The 12,105-nt window shown below is 44.2% G+C and overlaps 1 protein-coding gene across 1 annotated transcript in view; it reads right to left on the bottom strand.

Annotated features, from left to right (window-relative positions):
* Positions 1-12,105, bottom strand: part of LOC106806903 (histone deacetylase complex subunit SAP130-A-like) — a 22,931-nt gene that overhangs the window by 9,602 nt on the left and 1,224 nt on the right. Inside the window, exons 2-10 of the mRNA XM_014809048.1 lie at positions 10,989-11,181; positions 7,849-7,960; positions 6,582-6,710; positions 5,908-6,011; positions 5,343-5,434; positions 4,433-4,876; positions 1,618-1,784; positions 1,174-1,329; positions 181-442 (exon numbers count right to left, since the gene is read on the bottom strand). Of these exons, the coding sequence (XP_014664534.1) occupies positions 181-442; positions 1,174-1,329; positions 1,618-1,784; positions 4,433-4,876; positions 5,343-5,434; positions 5,908-6,011; positions 6,582-6,710; positions 7,849-7,960; positions 10,989-11,159 (1,637 nt within the window). The 5' untranslated portion in view covers positions 11,160-11,181. The remainder of the gene's footprint in view (positions 1-180; positions 443-1,173; positions 1,330-1,617; positions 1,785-4,432; positions 4,877-5,342; positions 5,435-5,907; positions 6,012-6,581; positions 6,711-7,848; positions 7,961-10,988; positions 11,182-12,105) is intronic.

Here is a 12,105-nt window from a genome sequence, read left to right as displayed (position 1 = left end):
GAATCTCAAGTGCTTGTCTGTCACCGTACTTATTAAGACGAATCTCAAGTGCTTGTCTGTCACCGTACTTATTAAGACGAATCTCAAGTGCTTGTGTGTCACCGTACTTATCAAGACGAATCTCAAGTGCTTGTCTGTTACCGTACTTATTAAGACGTATGCCGCGCACTCAGCTCTCACCTTGCTTTGATCGACGAGCCGGCCACAAAACCGCGAGATTCCTGCATCGGGCTGTTGCTCTCGCTGCCCCCTGGTGTCATGCACAGCTGCCGTTTCACCGGCGTCCCGTCGGTCGGCCGCTTGCGCAGGATGCTCGGCCGCGGCGACGTCGTGCTGTTGTTGGGAAGCGGCGGCTCGAGCGTCTGACCGTTGGGCAGCGTTGTTCGGACAGTGATTGTGTCCGCGACGCCCGAGAGCCGGTCAGTGGCGTCCGCGCTCACGACTGAAATACACGGCGTTTGCTCAGTGCATCTTATATTATAATTAAAGCTAGAATTAGAATGAGAAAAAATCTAAAAAATTGTAGAAACCAATCACGACGGGTGTTATAATTCGGCCCCGATGACGTCATATCACTGAAGCCCTACATTGTTGGTTGCGAACACGTGACAAACCGCATGTGCAATATATTATAATTTAATATGATATAATTTAGTTACGCAATAATATCGCAGATGCAATATCACCGATGCACGACGACATCGAAAAAACACAACCACGTTGTAGACGAGCAACATTACACACACCTAAACGTCACCGATGTGTAACAACATTGTCCGAAGACGCAACAACAGTTACACTGCAGACGTGTAACATTAAAGTTGTCAAAACATTGCAGACAAGCAACATTACAGAGACAACATCACACGCAGCTAGCATTTTGCATTTCTCCAACACTTATCAACACTTTCCATGTGAAACTGAAATGTATCGAGGCTATGTAGTTTCTTATATCTGGTTAGCAATTCCAAACAGGTGTAGGTTATGCAGTTAGAGACAGGACTACATTCCCTCCCCCTCACCACACAATATTTATACCAATCTGCTTAGATCTGTTGCAAAGATTAGTGATCTGGAGGTCGATTGACCAACAGAACAGTGCTAAATTCTATTTCCGTCCGAGATGAGACGTGGTACACTCTGTCATCGCGAGTGTATGAATGGGAAACTCACAGGTGGGTTCCGTAACAGTGACGTATCCTTGGCGGGGCGGCTGGCCGGTCGGCTCTATGAGCATAGGCTGAGCGAGTCTCAGCGGCACGCCAGCAGACACCTGCAGTGCTGCCGTCTGCACTGACGAGGAAATGCTCGACGTTGGATGCGACGAAACTACGGCAAACAAGTGAACAGCACACTGTTAACTAGTGCACTACACAGAATCACGTGCCCTTTTGTTTGAATTAGGTCCTCTTGTTTTGAAGACGTCGTTGGCAAATTAACTGTCGTTATAATCAAATACGTTATGCCGTTAGCTGATATCCGCTATTAGGTGAGACTATATTTCGCTATATTTTTTTTTCAGATTGTGCATTTTTAAGTGATGATTTTGAAATATTTACTTTAACGGAAAATATTTTGTGAGCAGGAGAGAACTGCGGCAATGAATAACAGGCTCACCCGGTGTGCAGCTGCTGATGGTTGTGCGGAGACCGGCAGAAGCCGGAGCAGCATAACTATGCGCCGCTGTAGAATAGGCTGGTATCTGCGGCCCCACAGCATTGTAGTAATATGCAGCTGCACCCGCCGGTATCGTGGCGAAGTGACTCGTGGCAAGGCTCGAGGTCCTTCATAAAGCGAAAACATTAAAACACTTTTAGCTCATGACATGTAACAAGGACCACTTGTTCTTAAAATGCTATCAATTACCAGAATTTCATAGACTTGACCAATATTGTGCAGGGCCGTCGCCAGGGATCGACTAATGTTGATAGTGTTGAAGCCCAGTCACGAAGGTGCGAAGCGCCGTAAAGGGGAAGAGTGTGTGAGGGGGTTTCCTCCCTGGTGGGGGTCCGGGGGGGACTCCCCACATTTTTGAAATGCTTTGTGGAAAATGGCATATGCTGGCGAGATTAAAAATGTAATTTTAACATTTGAAACACAGTAAAAAGTACATTGCAACTATTTAATTTCACAATTTTAAAAAAAATCCGGAAATGATGTTGAGAGGCCCATGCTTCGCAGGTCCTCTGCTGACGACGTGCACTGTTATGGCTTCAGAGGACTGTAATCAGTGCATCCAGCTTTATATACAACGTACCTCGAATTTCTTGAGTCGGTTATCAGACACGGAACATGATGGTGCTGCTCCTCTGTGTGCCAGCCATGTAGACGCGCGTGGTTGGCTGATTCTCTACGGTTGCTGTCAGTGAGCACACGGGCCGGCCCTTCACCCTGCTGCCATCCTGCACTCGTCTGTTTCTGCACTTGTTGTGGGGTCATACATTGTAGCTGAACTTATGTGGCACGACCAATAACAAAATGAGATACGTCGATGTAAACATCTAAGATAAGGTATGATAAAGAATATTTCACAACGCGTTGCATGACCGATTAAAACGCGCAGCGCGCCTAAATAGTAGAAACACATCAAATAACGTCCTAAAACATTGTATATCGCACATCCCAATGGCGCATAATTATCTTACTCATTCAATGAACAAGTCTAAACAAATGTAACCTTGTCAGCTGAAAAGCTTACATATAGTCAATTTTCCAACTACACCCACGGGAATTGATGTTATGAGTCGTTGCCATTGGTAAGGATGAGACTCGCCGTACTACTGTAGAGAGAATGTTGTGATCGTGCTTAAAACGAAAGACATAGAACACGTTAAGACACATGTAACACATCATGCTTGAAACACAACTATGAAACCACACATATATAAGCAGCTAGCAGACATTCCGCATTTCACCACTGGATAGCTACTCTCTGTTGCCACTTACCCCTCTCGATCCCGAAAATCCACGGCTGCCACAAGGGAACATAGATATGAATGATGATCTGCCATAATAACATCTACGGCCTGCCAGCATCGAGGTGTATATATTTTGCTGATAAATAGCGGTTTAAGACGCACCATAATACACATCACATTTTAAAACACAATTCATTTAAATGTTACCCGACATTTACATACAGTTAGAAGCAATGCTCATTTAAGGCAAGCACTTCTCTACTTGAAACAGGATCTTGCGAGCACAGACCATTATTACGCAACACGTGCGTGAATCGTGTGTGCATGCGTCTGTGTGTTTTGCATGTGGTGCATTGCCGGACTGTGTGTGTTCACGTAGTTGTACGTGCCATGTAATGCGTGTATGTCTGTGTGGTGTTCGCACGTATGGCGTGTAACTGGTTCTGTGTGTTCGCATGTATGTGCGAGCAATGTAAAAATGTTGTGTGACGTCTGTGTCGTGCATGTGCATGTATTTGGCGTGACTTCTGTGATGTGTTCGCACGTATGTGTTGTGGACTTGTATGCGTGGTACGTGTGTGTGTGTTCGCACGTATGTGTGTGACTGAACTGTACGGGTGTTGACGTGTTGGTGTAGTACTGTTGTGTGTTCGCACGTTAATGTGTGTGATGTATGCGTGTACGTGTGGTGTGTTCGCACGTATGTGCGTGCATGTATGCGTGTACGTCTGTGTGTGTTCGCATGTATGTGCGTGCATGTATGCGTGTACGTCTGTGTGTGTTCGCACGTATGTGCGTGCATGTATGCGTGTACGTCTGTGTGTTCGCATGTATGTGCGAGCATGTATGTGTGTACGTCTGTGTGTGCATGTGCATGTATGCGTGTACGTCTGTGTGTTCGCATGTATGTGCGTGTACGTCTGTGTGTACGTCTGTGTGTGTTCGAACGTATGTGCGTGCATGTATGCGTGTTCGCATGTGCGTGCATGTATGCGTGTACGTCTGTGTGTGTTCGCACGTACGGTGCGCTTCACACAGCTTTCTCACCTGGCTTGGAAGTGATCTGCTGCTGCGGCGACGACGCAACAGCGGCGGCGACCTTGTGCTGCTGCTCTCGTATCTCTCGCGCGTGCGTCACCGGCAGCGCGTGCATCGACGGGTGAGACACGTGCGAGCTCAGCAGATGCGGGAACGCAGTGGCGCCGGCGTGGTGGCCCGCGGCAGCGAGTCGCACGCCGCCGCCCGCCCCTGCTGTCGCCTGCATCAGCATCGTCTGCTGCTGCTGCTGCTGCTTGGGCGGCGGGGTGTGTGCGAGTGCTGCCGACGGCGGCGACTTTGGCTTTGCGGGCGGCGCCCTCTGCTGGGTGCTGGCCGGTTTCATTGGCCTCGGATGCAGCAGCTGCTTGGCCGTGGGTGAGTGGTTGCGCGGGGGTGCCACATGCTGTGGGGGGACGGCCTGCACCTGCTGTACGGGCGGGGGGCGTGACTGGTGCGGGGGCGGGGAGCGTGGGGGCCGGGCCATCGCCGCGCCCGGCATTGACGCGTGTGCGCGCGACGGCGGCGGTGTGCGGGCGCGCACCAACGTCGCCTTCTGCGCAGCATACGGTGGCGCCACCATGAACTGTCCCTGCAGCTGATGAGCGATGGCCGGAAGTGGCGCAGCGGCGACCTTGCTGTGTGCAACAGGGGGCGCCGCTGCGGCACCCGGGTAGATTCCGTGCTGGTACATCGACATATTGATTGGATGCTGCTGCTGTTGCTGCTGTTGCTGCTGTTGCTGCTGCGGTTGCTGGTGGGGCAGCATCTGCGGAGTGACAGGCTGTGGGACTGGCTTCGTGTGGGAGAGAGGGGGCGCCACCACTGTCGCTCGCACGGCGGAAGCTTCCAACACACGGCTACTCGTATGTAGGCTACCGGCATAAACCGTCCCTGCACTTGTCACTGCCGCAAGGTGCGGTCTGCGAAAGAAATAAGCAGACGTGTCAATTCAAAGCAATGTACAGAAGGCCGGTGCGCCTTGGTCAGTTCTGAGATAATTATTACCATACAGAAAATACTACTATTATACCACACTGGAAAAAAATTTATAACTGAAATGTTAATGACAATGACCTTAAGGGTTAGTGCTAATGGGTGTCCTTCCAGTGGTTTGCCTTCCTGGGTGTCAGTGAAGAAATTTAATCCCATGTTGGTAATACAACTTTTAAAATGAATTAAAAGAAACGACTTCTTGTGAGCAACACATTTTCCAAGGCTGATACGACACTGCGATACTTCTGCGCTTTCGACTTTTGATGTAACAGAGAAACTTGCTTTTTTAAAATAATGAATACAGGATATCACAACAAGGCACTAATATAGTAACTGACGAGTAATATTTCTTTAATGACACTGGGGCTAGTCAACAAACCAGTTCAAGCGTACCTTGGGAAATCAAGGTGCTGGGAAGAGGTGTTATTCCGTATGCCAGTAGATGTTGCTGCAGGCTTTGCTATAGCAATTAGAGATGATCTCGGCTGTGAATCGCAAATGCAATATAAATTTCTATTTTCTTTAGGTTCATTTTGTTATACAAAAAGAAAGGTCATTCCTGCTCATCATATTAAGGAATTTTCATCCATGTCATTGAAACATGTAATATAGATTACATTACTACACCGATAAATCGATGATAGAGGGTTTCTTCTGAAAGAAAATTCCTTAATTCCTAAGAGACAAAGGAGGTAATGGCCAGTTTGGGAAAAAAACGCGCTTGATGGATTCAAATACAGGATGTATTGATATACTTATAGGTATATACTATAGATACAGGATATACCTATCAGTAAATACATGAACATTTTCACAACGGCGATGTTAAATTTGACAACGGCGGTGCGCCACTGTGCCTCCTATGTATAAGAAACCCTGTAATACAACAACCATTAAAGGACAAAATCACCTAGCAAAAATTCTACTAGTTTTATTATTAAATTTGATATAATCACACCTGCATTGATACACCTAGTGGCATCACCATTGACTGTGAGGGCCTCAGTATGGCTGAGGTAATGGCAGGCTTCGGTGTAGTTATTGCCGCTGCTGCGGCTGCACCTGCATCCACAAGACAAAATGATTTTAACAATGCATTGTGACCTGTCACACTATCGTTATTGCATACCTACTCCTTGAGCGAGCACATGCAATGCTACTTGCGATATACTATATGCAATTTAAAACTATTACAAAGTACCACTGAATACCTTCACTGTCATAATATTTTATGTAATGCCCTTATAAAAGTTTGTGGCTGCCGCTGATGCTGATGATGATGATACTGCTGCTGCTGCTGCTGCTGCTGCTGCTGCTGCTGCTGATTATGATACTGCTGCTGCTGCTGATGATGATACTGCTGCGGCTGCTGATGATACTGCTGCTGCTGCTGCTACTACTGCTGCTGATGATACTGCTGCTGCTGCTGCTGCTACTGCTGCTGATGATACTGCTGCTGCTGCTGCTGCTACTGCTGCTGATGATACTGCTGCTGCTACTACTGCTGCTGCTGATGATACTGCTGCTGCTACTACTGCTGCTGCTGATGATACAGCTGCTGCTGCTGCTGCCACTGCTGTTACCGCTACCACCACCACTACTACTACTATTCTTTAGCTAGCAGTGACTTGCCACGTGGTAGGTGAGCAGGAAACACTTGCTGCCGACTCTGTCCTGGCGTCGCCGGGTGACCGGAGAATGCCCTCACAACGGTAGCAACAGGAACATTGCTCCCTGCTGCCGACAGAGAATCTCCAGTCCCTACACACGGAAGCCACAAATGTTGAATACAGCAAACAGCCATACTGACTGACAAAGTACAGTGAAACCCCGATTTTACGTGAATTCGGATATAACGCGATCAGTCATTGAGACATTTATTTGCTCTTTTCAGAACTGAAAAGTTCTTTGGCCAGTTAAGCCGGCCTTAGGTCGAATAGCGATTGAATGCGACGCAACGCGGTACATTGCAACTCACTGCGACCGAGTGCTTAGGTCGCCAGCGACGTGACTGACAGCGACGAGCAGCGACTGACACTGGCAACAACAACAATTTATTCGTGGAATTCTTTAATTCAAAGGTAATTTCCTTGCCAGAAGGTAAACGTGCAAAAAACGGGCCAAATAGGGTGAAAATAGGAGTGTTTTAGGATGTTAGGTCAAAATTGGGTCAGTTTATACGCTGATTTTCTTGAACCCGATTTAGCGCGACCTCCGCTTTTTTCGCGATGACACTTTATGGACCTCAACGATCGCGTAATAACGGGGCCACACTGTATCTTCTGCACTGGGCAAAGGGGCAAAAGAAGTTAGCCAAAGTATGCCATTATTAATCTAAGGAAATACACAATGCCTTTTGACTTTTCAGACAGTCTTTTTATTCTACCTAGATGACTGGACTACTGCTTACATACACGAGAAATGCAATTAAAAAACAATGCTCAAACATTTTACCTTTCCAGGATACTGACCAAAATATCAAAAACCAAGAGGTATGCAATTATCTGACAACTAAGTTCTTGCGAGAGATTTATGCGACACACGGTTTCAAGCATAATAATAGATAGTGTTTCCCCTGCATTGACACGAGCGAAGCGGGCCGCCTCGCTCAAATTCTCAGCCGCCACACAGAAATTTGTCCAAAACACTGCCTCGCTGACGAAAATCAATGTTCTTCCATAGAACAGTGCAGCTAACGCACCAAAATAGCTTGGAATGCACCAAATTGCACCATTTTTTTCAAAAATTTCCCCGAGCCCCGGACCCCCCTAGCAGGAGTGGGGGAGCACCTGTGGTGCTCGCTTTGCTAGGACCTCAAAACGCGCAAACACACCAAAAAAATTTACCACCTCATACAACTTTTTGGCCAGAGGAAACACAGATAGAGATTGACTAATACCTGAAGCAGTAACAGAGGACTTAGTCATAGGCTGGTTGACTGCTGGCTGCACTGCAATAGGTGCTGGCGCTATCACTCTCACAGCTGTTGGTGCTGTCATCCTCAGATGGGCCTACATGAAGTGAGGAAAGATCATTGTAAATAGTTATCAAAGTATAAAGTTATCAAATGCTTTTACTTAATAAAATGTTTTTTTTCAATTCGAGGAATTTTAGATAATCATCCACTCTTTCCATTCACAAGTCATTTCTAATAAATATTATTAGAACTGAATACACTGCTAAATAATTTAATTATTGTTTAAAATCACGTTGGCTTTCTAATATCAATTATCATAAATGTGCGATTGGTGGGAAACTCCAATTTATTTGCTTAGCAAATACCTGTTTCTTAAATTTGAATAGCATTTAAACAGAAACCACATTTTAGAATTTTGCAGAATATAAGTATCAATATTGTATAAAATACCTAAACATGCCCATTATCAGACATTCACTTTATTTATTAAAGTAATTACTTCATAACTGTACTGCAATCAAGAAAAATATATAGTGAAATATATTCTAATCCAATGTGACTGTTACTGTTACTCCAGTATAAAAATTCCCATGGATTTATACTGTTATGGTATATAAAATAGCAAATACTGCAGCCGCATCTTTTCTTATAGTGACAATCCCCTTAACATTGTCAACCACCAGACAAAAGTGTATATCATAGAGCGATGTAGTGGTTGTAGACTGGTACAACATCTCTATTGCTGAATTCAAGTTACCATGTAAAAGCACAGAGACAGGGTCTCGCGATAAACAAGTGGCATCATCATGTAACTGCGTCAACACAATGTCAACAAACCGACTTCAATCGTTGTATATTTTTTGTGAAAATAATGATGTGCGAGTGTTCTGAGACATGTTTACCTTACTTTAGACACTTACTGTTATGCAAACAATACCAGTAAGTATTGTAGTGGTCGGAAAAAGACGAGAATGGTCAGGAAGACTGTTTGAGATAAATAATCACGGGTCAGTGACTTGTGGACACTACTGCCATGGCTCCATGTGACTGCATAGCCCTCTGACAAAGTTACAAATGTTTTGAATTTCGAGTTTGGGTTGTTCCAGATGGGTAACTAATAGTAATAGGGCTGTAACGATACACAAGCCTCTAGATTCGATCCGGTTCTAGATATTAGCCTCTCGATTGGATTCCTTCGATTCGATTCCCAAAATATTGAAATGTTATCTTATTTTTTATATTTTCATTATTTTGCAACAATAAATTATTAGAAATTGCCAATGAATACTAAATGGTGAATAGACTAGAGAGTCTAGAGAGTATATATACACTGCACAGCCACTGAGTAACATTGGTGAGTAACACTCCACAGTATATAGCGTAGTGCCGCCATCTATTGGAGGAAAAAAGTGGTATCGAAGTGGAATAAAAAATACGGGGAAAAATATCGAGGATCGGATCGAGGGAAGAGAATCGCGATCCGATTCGATTCCGGTGGATCGTTACATCCCTAGTAAGTAATAACAAAAATGTAATTGTATTAATGCTTAACTACTACTTAACAGAACAACCTCTTGTTTATGAAGAGGTTGAAATACATGCATAATACAGGGGTAGAAATTAGAAATTAACTTTTGAACAAGGAAGTCCAACGGACTCCCTGCCCTCAAAAAGAGGGAGTCCACAGCAAAATGAGGAAGTCCGCAGTCTGAAGTTCAAAACTAAAGATATTAACAATAATAACGTGTGTGCTTATTTTGAAGATTCATGCGGTTGCACGTCTGCCAAATTGACTTTTGGTCATTTGTTGAAAAAATATGGCCATTCCGCAAGCGAGGTCGTGCTCTGGAACGAACTAGTTAGTATAGCAGAATTTTCAGGGAGTCACACGGACTCCTGCATATATATGTCAAATCACCTGGAGTCCGACAGAAAATCAGGGAGTATTTCACTCCAAACTTGCATTAATGTTGCACACTGATAATGGAACTAAAACTAAGCAGAATAAAAGCCATTTCAATCCTTCTTCTCTAAAGTTAATAAATAATAAATATCCATATCTGTATGGTTAAAAGTTGCCACCACCAACATTGTAAACAAACAATCTTTGACAGTACTTTTAACATATTTAAGAATTTGTTGAATAATAAACCACAATTTGTTAGGCAGCATAATTTAAACCTAATTTAAATTAAACTAGAAACGAGCAGTTGTCGCCAACTGCATGTATCCCCCGTGATCTAGTATGAATGGAATATCTCTGTAAGGACGTAGAAGGCAGGTAAAGTTAAATAAGTCACAGATGTGCCTCAGATGTGCAAGTATATGGAATCTGGTTACCCTAGGAGGCCGAAGAGGAAATGTAAGTCGACGGTCAAGGGCAGTGGTGGTTTTGGTATGCAACAGACCTTCTCCCCAAGATGTGTAAGCATACCAAGTTAGGTCGCGCTAGGTCAATTAAGGGCTGAGTTAGAGAGCGGAAAGGAAATATGATCAAGGTCAAGGTAAAGGTGAAATAAAGGTCGCAGTGACCTGGTGGGCAGTTTTTACCTGATCTCGGATGATCTTCAAATTTGGCATGAAGGTGCGTTATGGTAAAGCGAAGACGCCAATCGTTTTTGGTGTTGGCGGAGTCATCGTTGCCATGGTAACAACATTTTTGTGGAAATATTGTAGAACCTGTAACTTGTGCTGTTTTTACCCGATTGTCATGGAATTTGGCACACAGGGCCGATATAACATGTCCTATATATATATATATGTATATATATATATTTGATGACAATCATAAATTTAAATATAAATTTTAATACAAATATAAATTTCATGACAATCGGGTAAAAAGTGCAGAAGTTACAGGTTCTAGAATATTTCGACAAAAAATGTTGTTACCATGGCAACGATGACTCCGCCCACACCAAAAACGATTGGCGTCTTCGCTTTACGATAACGCAGGTAGAGCGCTCACAAGGAAATCTATGCGGCGACGGAGGCGGCGCGACGATGCCAAACCCATATTATCCCCACGAACTTCGTTCGGGGGATACAATTATGCCTACAATTAGGTTTATTATATTTTCTGGTATATTTTTATGAAACAATCTAAGACATAGAGGACATACTTGTATAGCTGGCACAATCGGTCTTGCAGTGGACCGTGCTGTTGACACATCAACTACTGTTAGTCTGTGCACTGGGTGCTCTGCTGACCTGTGACCATCAGTTGAACTTTGACCTCCTACAGAAGACTGCGCTGGAGATCCACTTGTTCCTTCAGGATTTTCAGACGACATTGTTCATAGTAATGATTGTCGACTAAAACAAAACAACAACTTTATTATAGCTTTACGACAGGGTTATAGAACTGTAGTTACTATACAGATGCAACTAGCAACAACACTTTAATCGTAGTCTCTATCCACTTTGGTCGAGTCTGCCATTAATTTGGTTTGTGATTTTTGTATATATATATATGGAGGTGGGTAAATAGGTTAATCATGAAGACTTTATAGTGTCTTCTGGCACTGACAGCTACTGCTAAACATCTGAACTTTGCTCTGGCCAAATTTTCTGCCACCGTGGTTCAAGACTATCTGTAGCGAATAGTGGCCGTGTCACGGAACTGTCGGAAGCAGCTGCACAATATACCATCACAGTTTAATGATGAAATTAGTGCATGATGATGAATAGCGCACCGGGGAGAAATACACATTTTTCCGGAAATAGCCGAACGGTAGTGTACTAACTGTCATATGGCGCGAACGATTTGAGTTACATTTCTATAAATTCTAGCTATTATATACACATGTGTTAGCCTTAATCTCTGTGAATTTTGAAGCGCGATTGGTCTAATTAATTAGCAAATATGCACGCATGGCGTCGCATGGTATCGTTCATAGGTAATATACGCGCAGCTATATGGCCCGTAGGAACACAGGCACTTGAATTTTGAAACGTCTCAATAAAATAAAAAAAGGTAAATAAACACGAAATGTATTTACTACCAAAGACTTAATGTTTCTCTACTCTATTTCGCCTATAATCACCTGTAAATGCCGGTTAAATGCTCATCTGCAACACACAAGTACGCTGCACGCCCGCGCTGTGCACAAACAACATGAATAAGAGAGCAGGTAGGAAAGCTTGATAGAACAAGTGCCGCGGAGCGACAGCGCTCATCTAACGTCTACTGCGGTGACTCTGTGGTGGAGTGGTGGGATTCTAGTAAACCCTGTTAGT

Source organism: Priapulus caudatus, unplaced genomic scaffold, assembly GCF_000485595.1.
Source record: "Priapulus caudatus unplaced genomic scaffold, Priapulus_caudatus-5.0.1 Scaffold185, whole genome shotgun sequence".
NCBI classification, from domain to species: domain Eukaryota; kingdom Metazoa; phylum Priapulida; class Priapulimorpha; order Priapulimorphida; family Priapulidae; genus Priapulus; species Priapulus caudatus.
This window is presented reverse-complemented; position numbering and strand designations above follow the sequence as displayed.